The sequence below is a fragment of the Tyto alba genome, unplaced genomic scaffold (genome assembly GCF_018691265.1).
Source record: "Tyto alba isolate M040663 unplaced genomic scaffold, T.alba_DEE_v4.0 Super-Scaffold_20, whole genome shotgun sequence".
Lineage (NCBI taxonomy): Eukaryota > Metazoa > Chordata > Aves > Strigiformes > Tytonidae > Tyto > Tyto alba.
Window position 1 is genome coordinate 6,764,892 of NW_024881283.1, and position 18,307 is coordinate 6,783,198.

The 18,307-nt window shown below is 57.9% G+C and overlaps 1 protein-coding gene across 1 annotated transcript in view; it reads left to right on the forward strand.

Moving 5' to 3' along the window:
* Positions 1 to 17,996, forward strand: part of SLC9A1 (solute carrier family 9 member A1) — a 30,546-nt gene extending 12,550 nt beyond the window's left edge. The window contains exons 2-12 of the mRNA XM_032992147.2: positions 9,089 to 9,549; positions 11,205 to 11,455; positions 11,920 to 12,137; positions 12,510 to 12,712; positions 12,973 to 13,062; positions 13,464 to 13,534; positions 13,960 to 14,133; positions 14,281 to 14,395; positions 14,833 to 14,934; positions 15,264 to 15,336; positions 16,101 to 17,996. Coding sequence (XP_032848038.2) covers positions 9,089 to 9,549; positions 11,205 to 11,455; positions 11,920 to 12,137; positions 12,510 to 12,712; positions 12,973 to 13,062; positions 13,464 to 13,534; positions 13,960 to 14,133; positions 14,281 to 14,395; positions 14,833 to 14,934; positions 15,264 to 15,336; positions 16,101 to 16,423 — 2,081 coding nt within the window. The 3' untranslated portion in view covers positions 16,424 to 17,996. The remainder of the gene's footprint in view (positions 1 to 9,088; positions 9,550 to 11,204; positions 11,456 to 11,919; positions 12,138 to 12,509; positions 12,713 to 12,972; positions 13,063 to 13,463; positions 13,535 to 13,959; positions 14,134 to 14,280; positions 14,396 to 14,832; positions 14,935 to 15,263; positions 15,337 to 16,100) is intronic.
* Positions 17,997 to 18,307: the final 311 nt, after the last annotated feature.

Here is an 18,307-nt window from a genome sequence, read left to right on the forward strand (position 1 = left end):
GACCCCGTTCCCATTATCACCAGTCCCCACGGCCGTTGCTTATTTTAGCAGCTAAAATACATGAAATGGCTTTAAATAACTGCTCCATGAAAGGCTCCAGGCAAGAAATAGCACAGCCTTGCACCCCAGAGCGGCTCTGAACTGTCCTCTCCTTGGCCCCTCGACCTTGCAGAGTGCCAGACCAGCATCGCTCTTGCTGATGCCCTGGCATCCATCCCCCCTGTGCAGGGGACGTGGGGATCTCTCAGCATCCTCCTGAGGAGGAAGGCTTTGGCTGCAGCGTATTCTCTATTGTATACTGGGGCGTGGGCTTTGCTCCCCGAAAGTGCCCAGGGGACAGTGAGATCCGGGAAAGGCAAGCGTGAGTCTGCTCTCTCCAGCTGCCTCAGGGGTGCAGGGTGTCTAGACTTGTCTCCCTTCCCATCCAAGGATTTATTCGGGGCCTGCCAGCGGGAACTGGCTGCAAACTGCTGCTGCGGGAGGATGGTGGAACTGGGAAACCGTCAGACATCGCAGCCCTGCTGCAAACCACCCCCCGCCAGCCCCTCCTGGCAATAGAGATGCGGAGAAGCCGTCTGCCCTTAGCCGGGGATGAAGGGCTCTTTCCTGACGCTGTGATGCTGCGCTAGTGGGACCGCCTGCTTTTGCTAACGTGGCTGTACTTTAAAGGCTTGACCAAGCCGGTTTGCACGAGTCCTTGCAAGGTCTGCCAGGGCCGCGCCAGTGCAAGTTATCAGTTACTGCGACCGACTGGCTAAGCTGCAGCGAGGCTTTTGCACGCTGGTACCTGACAGTGTCTGCTTTTTTGTTCTGTAGCTTTCAAGTTTTGACTCATTTCTCATTTGTGGGCTGGCCCGATGCTATCAACGCTGTTCTTATCTTCTGCAAAGCAGGCAGGGTCCAGGCAGGTCACCTTCTCATGCAGGCTTGCCTCGCTGTAGGCGTTAGGGCTGAATACACGAGATTGAGTGAGCTGGAGGCTGTACCAGGCGGCTCTCAGTCTCCTATCACAGGAAACTCTTTACATTTGCCCCCGGTTTGTTTGCAGTATCGGGGGGGGGGGGGGGGGGGGGGGGAGAGGGAAAACAAGGGGTAATTCAGCAGCTGTGAGGTGGGACCCAGCTGTTCGAGCAAGGTCTGTAGGCAAGGGGGATGGTAACGTCACACTGAGAGGAAGTAAAACCGTACCTTCGGCAACTAGCAACGGGTCTTAATGGCTACTGACAGCAGCGACACGACTTTTAGGGGCGTTGGGTGCAATCCAGCTCAGAACTGAGGTGTGGGAGTTGGTACGATGGCAGCCGGGCTGTGCAGGGCACCTTGTGTTAGGGGTGGACAGACCTGGCGGGGTCTCAGCACGGGGCTTCATCTCCCACCCCGATGGCATCCCGCGCGGATGTGCCCTGCTTAAAGCAGACAAAATGATCGCAGCCGATCCCCACTTCTTGCAGACTGAAAATATCCGGAGGCTGCAGCGCAGTGCAGGGCGCTTGTGGATTTTAACCCATGTCCTGCACGTCGTGCTGGTCATCAGGGTGGCTGGGATGCGGAAGCGTGATCCCCAAAATTAGGGCTGGATGTCTTGCTTTTCCCTTCTCTCCCTGTGCTTGCTTTGTACACCAAGCCCACGGCAAGGTTTGGGTGGGTGCCGGATGTGTCGCCCCTGTGTGGTATCTGCATTAACTCAGTGAGTCACAAAAAGCAGTATAAATTAATTACCTTCCTGGTTCTTGTCTTTTCTTTGTAATTAGCAACAAGAAAATAATGAGGCTTGAATGCAACATTTGGTTTAATCTGGAGGAAATTGTTTTGCTTAGAAGCTCATTGTGTACCTGTATATTTTTTTTTTTTTTTTTAAAAAAAAAAAAAAGTAAACTTCTAACCAGGAAATGTCATTTTGGGGTGGAAAATTAAAGCTTTTCCATTCTGGACATTGAGGCCATTGGATGCTTCTCTTAAAGGTTGCCTGAGTCAACCCAAATTGCTGAAATCAGCCCAAAGAGAGCTACAGGAGAGCACTTGGGAGACCTGGACTTGCATTAAACCCCTGCCAGCTCCATGGTAAAGCAGAAAAGGATTTGGCAAAGCCAAAAGCTGCAGCGGGGCCCCGCATGCAGGAGCTGCACTGGTGCTCAGCAGGGCTGGAGCTCCAGGGCAGGTGGTGACGTTGGAGCTTACGAGACATGATGAATGTAATTTAAGTATCATGGTTTTATCACCTCCCCTTGCAGGGTGACACGAGTCGTGGCCTCGCTCTATTTTTAGGTGTAAATCACCAGCTATTTAATTCCTTTCTAGCAAGTTCGATTTTCATCCCCTTCCCTTGAGACTTCCCCATTACATCTGGTACCCGTGCCAGTGCCGGGCGCATGCAGCTCTCTCTCCGTGCCCTTCCCCAAGCTCCTCGCTCCCTGTTTTTGCAGGCAGGTCGATGAGTCTGGCTCCATTTTACAAGGGAGGCTGTGCAGCGGGGCTGAGACACGCTCCCAGCAGCTACGAGACACCCCACAGGGGTTATGCCAGAGGCCACCAGCAACAAGGAAAGCCTGGATGATCTTTGGGCAACTGCAGCAGCAGCTGGTGGTCGGGTGGGGGAAGAGAGAAATCCAGCACCTTTTTGGGGAGGAAAGGGGATATATGGGAGGAAGCAGAAGCCAAAATCTAGGAGCCAGAGATGGGTTTTCCCATGTCATCATCTTTGCAGGGCTTTAACCCTGAGGGGGGGCTTAGCCCCACATCCTCAACTCTCTACCACCCCAAAAGCAAGAGCGTGAACACCAGGTCGTGGTGGTCTCTGTATTTTGCAAGCCTTGGAGCCCAGCCCCAGCCCCCCCGGCCCACTTTTTCTTCTAAGTGGCGAAAAAAGAAGGGGATGGTGCTGGGTAATGGCTTTGCAGATGACTATTCCCTGTGGATGGTGACACATCAGTGACTTTGTGTTTCATCCAGCAAAGCATCCACGTGCCAGGGCACGTCCGTGATCCCTGTGTCCCACAGGAGCGTGGGAAGGTGTCTGCACCTTCCTGCATCCCTCGCCGCCGGGTTGATGGGTTGGGTGACGATGCAGGGCTGCTGCATCTCTGTACGGCCCACCCAGACCATGCCAGCCCGGTGGCCTAAAGGGTTAAAGTGGCCTTTGGAGGGGCCCTGGTGCTGCTAAGACACGTGTGGCTCCTCCAGCCCTGCTCTCTGCAGTGTCCTTCAAGAAGGGCAGCCCTTCTGAGCATGCCTGCTCCCCCTCGCTGCCTCCTTCCCAGACCCTGTGCCTTCTCCCGGAGCTTTTCCAGCACCGCAGCTCTGCATCCGAGCCACGCGGCCGCTCAGTCCCACCCTGCAGCCCAAACAAGCACCCATGGGTCCCCCAGGCTGCAGCAAGCATCCCCCGGGGCGGGGGGGGGGCTTCACCACCCCCTCGCCCAGACTAACCCCTCATCTACCTCCTTTCAGAGAAAATCATCCGGGGGTGGAAGAGCTGCCTAATCCCTGGTTAATAATTGTGTAATTTCTCTCTCGGGGCTGCTGCCTGCCTGCTGGAGCCTGCAGCCGCGCTAATAAACTTCTGAAGCCTGGGAGGATGGGGTGTTTTTGTAACTGTTCTCATTTCTTGTGCCTCCTCTTAGCTAACAGGCATCATCCTGGAAGCAGCCTGGCTTTCCCGCAAGGCTCCCCATGCGTGGGCGCTTGGGAAGCCGGGGTGAAGCCGCAGGAGCATCCCACTTAACCATGAACGTGCCGAGCCCTTCCCGCCATGCCGCGTGCTCCCCGCCCTCCTTCCTCCCCCTGTTTACCTCGTTCCAATTCAAACACCAACCAAGTGGGTTTTCTGCCTTCCTCCTTCACGTTTCTTTTCCTCGTGTGAAATGAGAGGACGATAATCCCAGCCAAATTCAACTTGCAGCTCTAGGAGGATGTGATGGCCGATGGCAAGCCCAGCTGTGGGGACTGGCTTTTGGGGGCAAGTGCACAGTGGCTCGGGGCCAGGGGGACCCCACAGGCCCCAGGGCTGGCACGCTGTCTCGCGGTGCAGGCTGCCTCCAGCATTAGCATTACAGAGATTTTTATTTTTTTTTTTAATTTTTATTTTATTTTATTTTTTATTTATCACCTTGAACACCAGTATTTTTCAGGGCCATGGGGATTGCAGGGGCTCTTACAGCTCTGACTCCAGCAATGTCCCCGTGGTGGGAGCCAGCGTGGGAGATGTAGACGTCTCCCAGACCTGGCCTGTAGCAGGGAAGCATGTGAAGGCTTTGCCTCATTTCTTTCATTGTAAGTGTTCTTTTGAAGTGTTTGATTAAAATGTTTTTTCTGTACTGCTTTGAGAGAGGTCTTTAAAATTAGGGGAGGTCTGCCAGAGCCCTGACTAAGCCTGACCGTGGGTCCTCTGCCATATGGAGCGATATTGCAGCAGCCAGGGTAATGAGGAGGGTGAGAAGTCCTGTATGGGTGGGACAGAGAAAAGCCATCAGGCGGGGAGGGAGGGGACCTTATAGATGCTGTAAGACACTACGCTGTGGTGCTTGGGGCTTTCTGTTGTGGGATGAGGCTGGGCTGGGCAAAGGGGCGTACTCCCTACTCCCTTTTGCAGTAGGTTCCCAGCACTGAGCTGCTGTTGGTTTGAGAACTGCAAATCATCTCCTTCTGGCCTTGAGAGAGAGTTTTCAAATTTCTGTGAGCGGCTCCGGGCGTGGAGATGGCCTCTACTTGAGCTGCAGTGCAAGAAACATCACCCCAGGCAGATGCTCTCGTGGGACCCAGTTCCTTTTGACAGCAGCACTCCCCTGGGGTGGGGATGCTGGGTCTGGGTTGGGTGCCCAGCACCCTTCCCTCCATCTCCCTTCCCTCCATATCCCTTCAGGCTTTTCCTGCCCAGGCTGAGGATAGAAGCAGATCAGTTAAAACTCAAAACTCAGGTTTTGAGTCATTAGGCAATGAAGGAGCAGACGCTGCTGGATGAAGCATATATAATGCCAGGCACAGCATCCGGCCGTGCGCCGGAGCTGCAGTAACCCAGATACAGCCGAGGGAGGAAAGAACCACACGTAGGGCAGAGTCTCTCCCAAGCTGTTTGGTCGGGAGCAAATATTTACATGGCACTGCATCTGCCAACAGCCACGGCCTTGGGAAAAGCAGCCCAGGTCCCCCTTGGTAGGATGGGGATGAACCTTTAGCAGCTGAAATGGGGGCCCTCGCGTTCGCTGGGGTGAGGACCGGTCTTTGTAAATCCTGGAGATCAAAGGCAGCTCGCCGTGCTGTGGCCGTGCTCGGGTGTCTTTGTTCCACTTCCACAGCCTCTAAAATACAAGCCTTTCTGCACCTAGGGGAAAAATAATCAGACTTGCTGCACAATCCAACAGACACCAGTGGTTCTTGCCACCACTGGAGTTAGTGGAGGAAAATTCTTGATGTTGCCCTCGATTGCCTGCACTTCGATAGAAATGGCCCCGTGCAAATCTGCTGACACCAAAATGAAGACAACTGACATTCAGAAGAAGCTGCAGAGCAAACTTTTGCAGCATGAGCATTGTCTTGCAACAGCTTTCCTTGCCCCAAATCTCTTTGATTTGAAGGATGGCGATTTCTTCCTGTCCTTCAGGTGCTTAGACTGTGGTTAAAACTGGAAAGCCGGTCCCCAGCTCCTGTCTGCCCTAACCCAAGAAAGAGCTGGAGATCCATGTTCTCCTTGCTGGGCACATGCAAGCCGGCGTCCATGGTGTGGACAAGGAACTGTTTTAATAGGAACTATTAACTGCTGTATTTCCATTTTGCTTGTTTGCTTAAGCCCTCGGGGTTGATGTTTACGGAATTGGTCTTGCTTTTAATAGTTTCAGATGTGTTTGATGCTGTTGATAGGGGAACCGCTCCCATGGAGTTTGTTTTCCAAAGGAAGAAACTTGGGTGACTCTGTGTGCCCCGTGCTGGTGATTTGGGGATTGTGGGTCGCTCTCAGGGAAATGGGGTCTCAGGGGACTTCCCTCCTGGTGGGGTTCAGGAAAACCAGCTGAAACCCAGTGGGTTCTTCTCCATGGGAAAAACTGTTCCGTGTGCTCGCCTGCCTGCTCCTGTGCATCCCTGCTTGTCCTCCGGATGCGGATGTGCCGGAGACCGGGCTGCCTCATCCCCCCCGGCTCCTGCATCACTTGTTTATTCAGGATGTGCTGGCAGCGGCGTGCCGGGAGTCTCATACGCCTGGTGCAGGCGCTGCCTCTGCTTTATTGCTCCTCAATCCTTAGGGAAGCGCTTCCCGTGCAGCCGGCGCATCCCTCCGAGCCAGGGAGACCTCTCGGATGCCAGCTCCTGCCCTTCTTGCTGCTTAGTAGAGAAAAATGAAGGTGCACTGGGGGTCTCGCTGTGCCCCTCCCCGCCTCCTGGCTCGTCCTGGGTTTGCAGAGGATTTGCAGCTCCCACAGCGGTAGATGAGTCCCAGTTTGCAGCAGGGCCACCACGTTTGGGGACAGGCGGGTGGCAGCAGTAGGTACCTGGGCAGGCGAGCAGCACACGTAACTGCTGTGCAAATAACCTTTTACCAAAGCAGCCAGGAACAAGGGCCTGGGGGTTATTAAGGATTATTATTATTGTTATTATTATGGCTATTATCAAGACTTAACTCCTCTTCCCGCTGCACCTGGATGTGCCTGTGGCTGTGCATCCTCATCACCCAGCGTCCTCCCGCAGCCTCCTTCTTCCTCTGGAAGGGAAATTCAGGTGCAGAGCTGGGATCAAACCAGTTCGCCCCTGCCCAGCATCGCCCCCATGGCGAGAGCGTTTCTTCCCATTAATCATCCCCACCCCAAAGCGGGATATCAGCCCGGCACTCAGAGCAGGATCCCAGCAGGATCCCAGCAACAGATTGGTACCAATGAGCTTTCGAGTGCTCTAAAAATATTGAGCGGAGAAAGCAGGGAGTGAAAAATGGCTGAGATTCAGTGAAATCAAAGGCATAATTAACATGCAGCCCGTGTGAGTGTATTTTTAGGGCCCTACAAAAAGGCTTTAAAACATTGAATTCACATCAGCATGCGAATGTTGCTGTTTAATGGGATCCTGGGGCCTGTGAAGAAGTGAGAGATGCTTAATTGTCAGTGTTTGTGTTTTATTCATGATTGAACATACTTAGCAAACGAAAACTGATTTGCTGCGGGCTTCTTGCTGCTTGTGTGGCTTTAAACCTTATTCTGTCCAGGGTTGGTGTATGCTGAGATGGGCAATTGCCCGGTGTGCTGGAAGGGCTGGTTTTTCCAGGTGTTTGCATGGGCTGTGCTTGGAAAAGGAATTACCACGTCCCTTCCCATGGGGAGCTCCCTGCCAGGGCTGCTTTGGGGTGCTCTGTGCTTGCGTGGGCTCCGAGGGGATCAGAGACAGAAGAAAAATCCCGTGGGGCTAAATTGGGAGCCACCTCCAGCCTGGGAGGTCCCTGAATGCAGGTGGCTGGGCAGTGGGAGAGCACTTGGGAGGAAGCTGGGATGCTTCCCCTCGTGCCCGAACGCGAAGGCCGCAGAGCAGTTTGCTCAGAGCTCGGTGCTGCTGCGGCAAAGCCAAGGTAGAAACCAGTCTCCTTCCTACATCAGCACCCCGAGACCCATCGGAGACACGTGGGCGCTGCCGAAATGGCCCGGCTGGACCTGCACGGAGCCTTGGGTGTGATGAATCCTCCGGCCTCTGCAGGGCTTGGCTCGCCCACGCCGGAGGCAGCACCCGCAGCTCAGGTAGCAATCTGAGGTCTAATCCTGCCCTCGGGGACCTGCGTGGGGCCGTGGCTGGCACCTGGCTGGCTGCCTGTCCTTAGGGAGGGATTGGGGAAGGGGCTGCCGGATTCATGCGGCACCTTCCCCGCTCGGCTGCGCAGGTGGAGGAGGGATGAGCTGGCACCACAGCGCAGATGTGGTCCCTGCAGGCTTGGCGGAGGGGGACGGGGGGGCTCACCGTGACGCAGAGTAGCTCCAGATAGTCAGCAGGATAGTGGCTCGTTAGGGAGGGTTGGTTTTTTTTTTTTTAATCTGTTGTGAAACGATGTGCAGATGGCACAGCCGCCCGGCCGGAAGGAACGGAGGAACACGGGATGCCAAGGCAGGGTTCCTTATTTTAAACCGCTTCCTTTGCCAGGGAACAAATGTACCTCACTTGAAAATAATAATTATAAAGCCTGGGAGAGGATCCAGGGAACCCAAAATCCTTATGTGGGTATCAGTGCGTTGGCTGAAGCGCTGCTTTGGTTGGCATCGTGCTGCCTGCCCGGCTGGGCAGGCAGATGCCCACGTTGCTGAGGCTGTGGGGTGTTTGGTGGATGGATGTCATCCCGGCGGGTCACGGCTGGCTTGGAGACCTGCATTTGGGGTTGTGATGTGACTCAAAAAGGGGAAAGTGAGTCCCCTCTCACCTTGCACCCCAAGGAATGGCCCTGCACCGCGAGGATATGTCCTGCCCTGCTCCGTGCCTGGGAGCAGCCCTCCCTGCAACCTCCCAGCTTGCTCCTGAAGCTGCAGGAGGGGGAATAAGGAGCTGCTCCGATCGCATCCTCAGACCCACCGAGCACCAGCTCCCCTCCCTGTCCCCTGCGTCGGGGACGGGCACTGTGCTGCTGCCTCCTGCCAGAGCCTGGCGCGCTGGGTGTAACGGCACTCGGTGGGCAGGCTGCCGTCTGACAGGAGGTAAATGCCAGTGCCTACGTGCGCTCGGGATTAGTAGCTGTGACGGGAAGAGCTGGAGCTGGCGACAGCATGTGTTGTGAGAACTGCTTGTGCTGCAGACGGCTGTCGTGGAGGCCTGGGGGTCCCCTGAGAGACCCTGGGGTGCCCATAGGGCAGCTCCTGTCTGTTGAACTGGGTCTTGCTGTTATTTTCTGGCCCAAGATCAAGCAATGCTAGGTTATGTGGGTCTGGTGAAGCTGTAATTTCCACTTTACAGCTTCAGGCCATGGGGAAGAAAGGGGTTAGAAGGGGAAACTGAGGCACACAAAGAGTAAATGTTCCTGAAGAGTGCAGGGGGGGCTGGGAATGGGACCCCAGCTCCCGCAGAGGTGTCCTCCCGCAGACAGCATCCTCTGTTCTCATAGCCAACATGTGTCTTCCTCTCTCCTCCTCCTCTCCAGGCTTCCATGTGATCCCTTCAGTGTCCAACATCGTTCCTGAGAGCTGCCTGCTCATCGTGGTGGGCCTTTTGGTTGGGGGGCTCATCAAAGGAGTGGGTGAAAAGCCCCCCATCCTCAAGTCGGACATCTTCTTCCTCTTCCTCCTCCCACCCATCATCTTGGATGCTGGCTATTTCCTCCCTTTGCGCCAATTCACCGAGAACCTGGGCACCATCCTCATCTTCGCCGTGGTGGGGACGCTTTGGAACGCCTTCTTCTTGGGTGGCCTGATGTACGCCGTGTGCCAGCTCGGCGGCCCCGGCCTGAACCACATCGGCCTCCTGGCCAACCTGCTCTTTGGCAGCATCATCTCGGCTGTGGACCCGGTGGCCGTGCTGGCCGTCTTTGAGGAGATCCACATCAACGAGCTGCTCCACATCTTGGTCTTCGGGGAGTCCCTGCTGAATGACGCTGTCACGGTTGTAAGTGGAGGAGGGGGATTGGCCAAGGGGATGGGGTTCGCTTTGGTGGAGCATCTCTGGGTGGTGCCACCAGGACTGGCGGGCAGAACACAGTACCATGGCAAGCAGCCAGGTGCAGGTGCCTCCTGCCAGCTGAGCTGCAGCAGCTCCGCTTGCTTCTAACCTTTCACAGGTGCAAAGCTAAATATAGCGGCTTAAAACACCACAGAGATGGGTTAAGGTGAAACGTTTTGATAGTTTGGGGAGACCAAGAGCACCTGCCCAGCCAGCTACTGCCTCTTGATGAAGAGCAGGACTGTGCCTGGTGCCTTGGTCTCCTGGGATTCTGCTCTCCGGGGTGAAATTGCTGCCTGATGCCGTGCTGGTGCCTGTCCTGCCAGGGAGAGCAAGCAGGAGCACAGAGGGGCTGGTGCTGGGTCAGGCAGCACTGCCATGTACCTGCTGCTCCCTCCTGTCTCATTCCTCCTGTGGTTTTCCTCGCTGTCCCCCAGCTGCAGCCCAGAGGAGGTGGGAGGGCAGGACATGGCCAGCAGTGGCAAGGGGGGAGCCATGGGGGCTGCAGCCAGGCTGGCATCCCGCCTGGGTCACCCCTCAGCCCCAATCTTTGAGCAGCAGCTTTGCAGGGACCTTTGGGAGCTTTGGGGACCAGGCCACTCGCTCTGGGGCCGTGCTATTTCCAAAGGGCATCTGTGTCCAGGTGCTGGCTCAGCCGTCCTCCTCTCTGCAGAGCTGACCTCTAAATTTACTTCCAACCCGCTGCTTTTTCCTGGCTCTTCTCCCATATCCCAGCTGTCCACTTCGGAGCTGGCTGCTCAGCGCGCTGCTGACGAGGTTCCTGGTGCCGAGGAACGTGCTGTCCCACCACAGGGCTTTTCCCAGGCACTTCTCTCCCCTTTTGACCAGAGAGGCTCCCCGCAGGGTCTGTGTCCCCGCTCCCATCCCTGGGGAATGCTTTTGCCTTCTGCTGTCACGTCTGTCCCTGCCCGTGGCCCAGGACCTGGCCCTGACAGGCAGGAGTTGGCACCTCATCCTCTCCCCCCTCTCACAAGCGCTGCCATCCTTGCAGGATGCCCTCAAGCCCATTTCCCATCCTCACATGGCTGCGTCAGCTTCTCCAGCAAATGTGGCTGGGGGTGGGAGAAGGCGATGCAGCCTGGGGTGGGCTCCTCCTGTGAGGTTGCTCTCTTAGCTACAGAGCTGTGTAATGGGTTTGGGCTGCGGCTGTCGAGTGTCCCCCGGGCTGGATTTGTCCTGACCTGCTTGCTGGGAGACAGGAACAGTCTCTGGCTGGTTCAGACCTTGACCAAAGCCCCTCTTAAGACAGTGGTCGGGGCTGCGTTGGAGAGGAGAGCTGTCCCAGACACATCTCCGATGACAGCATGTCCCTGTGAGCCACAGAGGACGGGGAACTGGTCTCTCTGGGTCTGTGTCTCGCACAGCAAAGCACCACCAGGTTTTTTTTGGCATGAGGCATGACCCAGCTGAGGATCACCAAGCACTGGCACAGCTCATCTCAGGTGTGCCACGCTGCGTACCTGCCTGGCTGCCTTTGCTGCTGCTCTCCCAAGGAAGGTCCCCACGCAGGTCTCCTCCGAGGTGAGGCCGTCTCTTGCCAGTGGGGCAGTTTGAACCCCCCTCTCCCTTCTCCCTCCCAGGTCCTCTACCACCTCTTTGAGGAGTTTGCCAACTTCGAGCAGGTGACCATTATCGATATCATCCTCGGCTTCCTCAGCTTCTTCGTGGTGTCGCTGGGCGGTGTCTTCGTGGGCGTCATTTATGGGGTGATCGCTGCCTTCACGTCCCGCTTCACCTCCCACATCCGAGTCATCGAGCCCCTCTTCGTCTTCCTCTACAGCTACATGGCGTATCTCTCTGCCGAGCTCTTCCATCTCTCCGGCATCATGGCGTGAGTTGGGCACGGGTGGGGTGAGATGCCCTCATGTCCCCAGGAACATCTGGAGGATTTACTTTGGCGTAACCACAGCCTTTCAGCTGTCCCAGTTTGGCCAGTACGTGCCCAGTGAGGGCCAGCGGTGTGTGTGGGCTGGGATATGCAGGGAGGTGGATGAGGGAAGTGACTCTCTTGAGTTGTCCCATAGATGCTGGGGCGCTGACAGCCCATTGCCCATCCTCCTGGGCACACAGCAGCAGGCAGGGCTCAAGGCAACATGGTTTTGTGCTGCCTGGCTCAGACGCTGCCAGGAGGGAGTAGAAACCTCATGTTGCCTTCTTTGGAGGCCTTGAAAAATTGCTGCTGTCTCACAAGCCCTTCCTTGTTCTGGGGTTTAGTATAAGAGCACGAAACTCTGCTGCAGGGCCAGGGGTTGGGGCTGTCCCCATGGCTGCTGAGTGTCCTGACCTTGCCCTTAGGCTCATCGCCTCCGGCGTGGTCATGCGGCCCTATGTGGAAGCCAACATCTCCCACAAGTCTCACACCACCATCAAGTATTTCCTCAAGATGTGGAGCAGCGTGAGCGAGACCCTCATCTTCATCTTCCTGGGTGTCTCCACGGTGGCTGGCCACCACTACTGGAACTGGACCTTCGTCATCAGCACGCTGCTCTTCTGCCTCATCGCAAGAGTTTTAGGTGAGATGTCAGCGTGGTGGCAAAGTCCTTGGGGATGGTCCTGGGTGATGGGCAGCTCTCAGGGCCACAAGGCCCAAGTTTGCCTTGCTGGGGAGACTGGAGTTGACTGGGTGGCCCTGTTCTACCATGGAAATCACCGTTGCTGGTGGCTGGCTTTGTAGGGAGGTGGGGTTAAGGCCACGTTTGTGTGTGAGGTTGAAGCTGGTGAAGGGTGTTGGGATGAGCGAGCAGGACAGCACCCACCTGCACCCACGGCCCCGAGGGGGTGACACCACTCTGGGCTGCAAGCTGGGCTGCTGGGTGGGGATCTCTTTGGGGCTGGAGGGCATCCTTCACCATCCGCTCACACGCAGCCCTGCCCTGCTCCCCCAGGCGTCCTGGTCCTCACCTGGTTCATCAACAAGTTCCGAATTGTGAAGCTGACGCCGAAGGACCAGTTCATCATCGCCTACGGGGGCCTGCGGGGGGCCATCGCCTTCTCCCTCTGTTACCTCCTGGACTATAAGCATTTCGGCATGAGGGACATGTTCCTCACAGCCATCATCACAGTCATCTTCTTCACAGTTTTCGTGCAGGTTGGTGGGACACCGGTGGTCACGGCGCGGTTTCAGAGGGAAAGGGGGTTATTCAGTGAGGAGCACATGTGTGTGGCCCGTGAGGAGCGCGTCCCCAGCCTCCATTCCTGACCCTGTCACTGTCCCCCTTCTCCAAAAGCTCTCGAGGCTGCCAGGTGGCACTGGCAGCACAGAGCCCCGTGGTTTGGCTGCGCTCAGTCCCTCCCATTCCCACCGGTGTGCCTTGGGGAGAGGTCTAACCCACCCTCCCCGCTCCCTAGGGCATGACCATCCGGCCCTTGGTGGACCTGCTGGCCGTGAAGAAGAAGCAAGAGACAAAGCGCTCCATCAACGAAGAGATCCACACGCAGGTAACCCGCTGTGCCCGGCCAGCCCTTCCCGCGCGCTTCTCTTCGCCGCCTTAGCCCTCTTCTCTCTCTGCTTCTGCCACCTCCACCGCTGTAGCCAGGCGGGTTTACAGAGCGGGAGCTGCCCCTAAATCGGTGCCCAAGGTAAGGGGGGACGGAGCGAGGGCTCTCCCCCATCTGTGTCGTCCATTGCCCGCTCCGACCCAGACCTCCCCTGTGCCTGGTAGAGCAGCAGCCCCGGTTGCGCAGGACCGTGCTGCCCTCCTGAGGCCCATCCTGGACCCACAGCCCTGATCTTGCACCCCCTTGAGTGCCCTCACCCCTGTGTCAGCGTGGGTGTCGGGGTGGGGAGAGGGTGGGCAACAGCCCTGCGAGCTGCCTACGCCTTGGACCTTCCCTTCCAGTTCTTGGATCACCTTCTGACGGGGATCGAGGATATCTGTGGTCACTACGGGCACCACCACTGGAAGGACAAGTGAGTGCGGAGGTTTGGTGACTCGAGGGACCCACGGGGAACAGTTTGAATCACCACCTTGCAGGTTTCCCAGCCCTGTGCTGGATTTCTCCCTGGGCTATAACATCCACACACATACTCCCCTCGATGAATTACAGCCCTGGGTTGAGCGTGAGTGGGGCTGTACCCCTTCACCGTGCCACCCACGGTGTGTCCACAGCAGTGTGGGAGCTCAGGACCATCCGCTGCAGGTGCGAGCAGCTGCTGGGTGTTTCAAAGGGTGCCTGGCTCAGGAGGGAGCTGGGGAAGCTGGGCCTGGGCTGCACTGGTGGGAACTGAACCATCTCCCGCTGGCCTGGGCCGGGGATGGAGAGCGGGGAGTGGGTGCTGGGGCAGGGGGAGGTCTGATGTTTCGCTGCTCCTCCTGTGCCCTCATCCTTGGGAAGGCTGAATCGCTTCAACAAGAAGTACGTGAAGAAGTGCCTGATTGCCGGGGAGCGGTCCAAGGAGCCCCAGCTCATCGCTTTCTATCACAAGATGGAGATGAAGCAGGCAATCGAGCTGGTGGAGAGTGGGGGAATAGGCAAGATCCCCTCTGCTGTCTCCACCGTCTCCATCCAGTGAGTTCCCCAGCCCTGGGCACCCTGTGCCTCCAGCAGGCCCCTGGCATAAGCTGCGCGCTCCCTGCCACTGGCCACAGGGCAAGTAGCCCTCAGGCCCTGCCGTGGCTGTCGCAGTGTCACTCTGAATCTTGTCTGTCCACTCAGGAACATCAACCCCAAGACGCTCCCTGTGGAGCGCATCCTTCCAGCCCTGTCCAAGGACAAGGAGGAGGAGATCCGCAAAATCCTTCGCAACAACCTGCAGAAAACCAGGCAGAGGGTAAGGTGTCCCTGGGCACTGTGAGTGGCCCCTTTGCTTCCCAGGGGGGTGGCCAGGACCACTTCCCACCAGATGCCCTCAGGACCAGCCCTGCCCTTCACCCCCGGTGTCCCTGCCCTCCTGCCCCTCATGTTCCTGGGCTGGCTTTCCCTCCCCTGGAGGCTTTTCCTCTTGGGATGGTGCTGGGATAGTGCTGAAGGAGAGGCTGGCTCAGTCAGTGTCTGAGCCCAACATTTAAACCCTTGCTGGGCTAAAGTGGGTCCAGATCAGGCATCCCATGGTAGCACACAAGGGACAAGCCACCAGCTTGCCTGGACGTGCTCTGCCTGCTGGTGGCTGCTTCATCCATCTCCAAGGGAAACGGTGCCATGACCTTCCTTTGCCTTTCCGTGTGTTTTTTTTTTAACCCATTTCCTTTTCTCGGGGCCTTTTCCCAGTTGCGATCCTACAACCGGCACACACTTGTGGCTGACCCCTACGAGGAAGCCTGGAACCAGATGCTCCTGCGGAGGCAGAAAGCCCGGCAGCTGGAACAGAAGGTGTCACGGGGATGCTGGAGCAGGGATGCTGCTGCAGGCAGGGGAGGCTGGGGGAGGTTTCCCAACCTGGGAAGGGCACCGGGTGTCCTGCATGGGGAGAGGGCTGAGGTTCACATGACAGTGGGTGACCCCAAACCTCCGGGGTCCTCTGAGTGCCCTAGGCTCTGAGCAAGTCCTTGCAGCACGGCTGGGGGGGTTGCGTGCGTGTGTCCTCTGCGTGCTGCTGCTGCGTCTCGCTCATCCCCGTGGCCTGGGGTCAGTTCCCTGCCTCCCCTTCCCCACTTATCTTGACCACTCCGATGGAGACAGTCCCTGTGCTCTGATTCCAGATGAACAACTACCTGACAGTGCCAGCTCACAAGCTCGATTCGCCCACCATGTCCCGGGCTCGCATAGGCTCAGGTAGGTGGGACTGAACTGCTCGGGCAGTGCCGCTGCCAGCACCTCGCTGGGCATCACCGGCTGAAACACTCGGAGGTTGCGTAGTCCTGCACCCCCTCAGCTCCTCTGCAGCCTCCCCGATCGTCCCGCTCCCCCGTGGCAATGCGGCCAAGCCCCAGGGGTTTGCTGTTCTCCAGCCCCAGCTCCGCTTGAGCAGAAGCACCCAGCTCATTTCCCGGCACGATTCCCGCTGGGAAGCCAGCTTGGCCGTAGATCTGTCCGGAACTTGGCTCGCTCCATCCACTCACCCACATTTCTGGCCTCGGCAGGGAATGCTCAGCCCTCAGACCTGCCCCCCGGACTCCTGGCTTCTCCCTCACACATTTGCTTTTCCATCTTTGGTTCCTCCTGTTCAATGTGTACTCTCTGGCTTTGGGGACAGTGTGACGGGGTGTGACGCTGCTGCCAGCGCTTGCGGAGCTGGCAGTTAATCGGCAGAGGGCAGCTTCGGCCCTTGCAAACGGCACAGAGTCCTGGGAAGCAGGGCTGGGCTGTCTGGAGCGGCTCCAGATTGGATGTGGAGATCAAAAAAAAAAAAAAAAAAAAAAAAAACAGCAGACTTGGGAACTGGAGAGAGAATGAGCCCAGGCATCCCAGCCCCAACTGTCTGGAATGCATTAACCGGGGGTCCCTGAGACTCCCCCTTCCTTCCCCAGGTTATTCTGACCCAGTTTATTCATGGTACCGTGAGATAGGTCCTGCCTGACCCCTCTCTGCCTCCCCAGACCCACTGGCCTATGAACCCAAGGCGGACTCAGAAAACCTGCCCATCATCACCATCGACCCAGCCTCCCCGCAGTCCCCGGAGTCCGTGGACCTGATGAACGAGGAGCCCAAGGGCTGCAGCGGCCTTCCACCCTCGCCCGAGGAGGACGAGGAGGGGCTGGTGATGAGGGTGAAGGAGCCTTCCTCCCCGGGTACTGACGATGTCTTCACCCCGGGGACCAGTGACAGCCCCAGCAACCAGCGAATGCTGCGATGCCTGAGCGACCCGGGGCCTCGGCCGGAGCCGGAGGAGGGGGAACCCTTCATCCCCAAGGGGCAGTAGCAGTTGGCGCCTGAAGCCTCACGCCCCTCTATACAGTTTCTCTCTCTTCATTTGTTCTTTCTTTGCTCTCCTTTTTGGTTTCCTCTGTCACTACACACCGGGTTTGGGAAGGGGAGACCGTCCTGGATGGACTGGGATTGCCAGGACAGCTCTTGCCCAGCAAGCCCTGGGCTGACCCCGCGGAGCAGGGAAGGAGCCCCCCGGGATGCACCAGGCTCCTCGGCCGCCGTGGCCTGGGGGTGACAGACACTTCACCACCTGGGACTGGGATTTGCAGGTGCCTCACAGCCCCGGCGGGGCTTTCCCGGAGGCTGCCCACCCACTCAGGACCTGCGAGTGGTTCCTCGGGGCGGCTGCAACCGGCACAGGGTGGGCTCCGGCCAGGGAGCCGGGGGTGTCCGTGGAGGCTGCCCCACGGCCCAGCTTCACCCCTCCTCAGCTTGTGTTTTTCCTGCCCCCTCGCCTTGCTCCGGAGCAGAGAGATGGGAAGACGGGAGCCAGGCTCTGTGCTGGGGCTGGCGCACCCGCCACCTCCCCCGGCACCCTCCCAGGGACCTCGGGCTTGTGCTGCTGCTCCCTGCCTTGGCCACTTCCCTCACGGGGCCGGCTGCCGCCCAGGAACCTCTCCTCCGGCCCCGCATTTCATGCCAGGTCTTGTTAAATAAATATCCTATAGCCATGCAAGGGGGGAGCCGGGTCCCCCCCTCGCTTTGAGTGGCCCCGCAAGCCCGGGCTTCTCTGTCCCTCCTGGAACCGCTGCCTGTCCCCCGTCCCCGCAGGGACCCTCTGCCCCTCGCCCTGCGCCGGCAGCGGCACCGGCTGCTCCTTAACCAAAGACGGCGCCCGGGCTCCCCTGGTGTGGGGAGGGGGCATGCAGGGGGGGTTGCATTTTCTACATGGGAGGGGGATTATTTTTCTCCCCCTGCAACCGAGAGGAGCTGGGGAAGAGCCAGGGGCCGGGTCGCCCAGCCTGGGGACACGTTGGGGACAGCACGTTGGCAGAAAGCGGGGACAGGGGTGTGTTGGGGGTCCTGAGTTTTGGGAGGACCTCTCTTTCTTGGGAGGGAGCACTGGGTGTTTAGGTGACTTTCAGCCTTCCCCAGGCTCAGGGCTGTCCTGCACCGTGCTCAAGCTTGTCACCCCGTCCCCAACGTGCCACCCAGCTCCCACCACGTGCCACCCTTCACCATGGGTGCTGCCTCTCCCATGCCGCGGGGTGCTCATCACCCCCTCCCCAGGGAGCCCGGGCTGCTTCCCTCTCCCCGCACCGTGCCTTGCCACGCATCGTCGCTGCCCCACTGCCTTGGCGGGCACCCATCCTGTGCTCCCACCCGCTCCACATCCCACTGGGACCCCAGGGGAACAGCGTCCGTGTGGCTTTGTCACGCCAGGGTGAGAGCCCACGTCGCTGCCTGCGCCTGCCTGCCTGCCCTGCTCTGCCTCCAGGAGGAAAAAAAGCAATGAAAATTCTCTTGTATAAAGTTAAAAAAAAACCAAACAAAACCAAACCACACATGTAAAGAGAATCTTGGTTTTTATCATGAATATTCTAATAAATTAATGTTAATTTTTAGTGGGGGTTTTTCCGGCTGTTCGAGCTCCTACCCCTGCCACAGGGTCCTGGCCGTCCCAGGTGAATGAGGCAGCTGTGAGACCTCGTCCCCATCCCTTGGGATGGAGGGTTTGCCCCCCGCCTTCCCACTGTGGCTTGGGGGAGATGTGGAGTCCCGGGGCAATTTTTAAGCTATTCCGTGCTTTGACACAGGCCTTGGCAGAGCCCAGGCTTCCATATCCCACCCCGGAGCTGCACGGGTGTGAGGATGTGTTGGGAGGGGAAGGGCTGTTTTTCGCACTTGGCAGGGTGAAGAAGGCAAAAGGCAGATC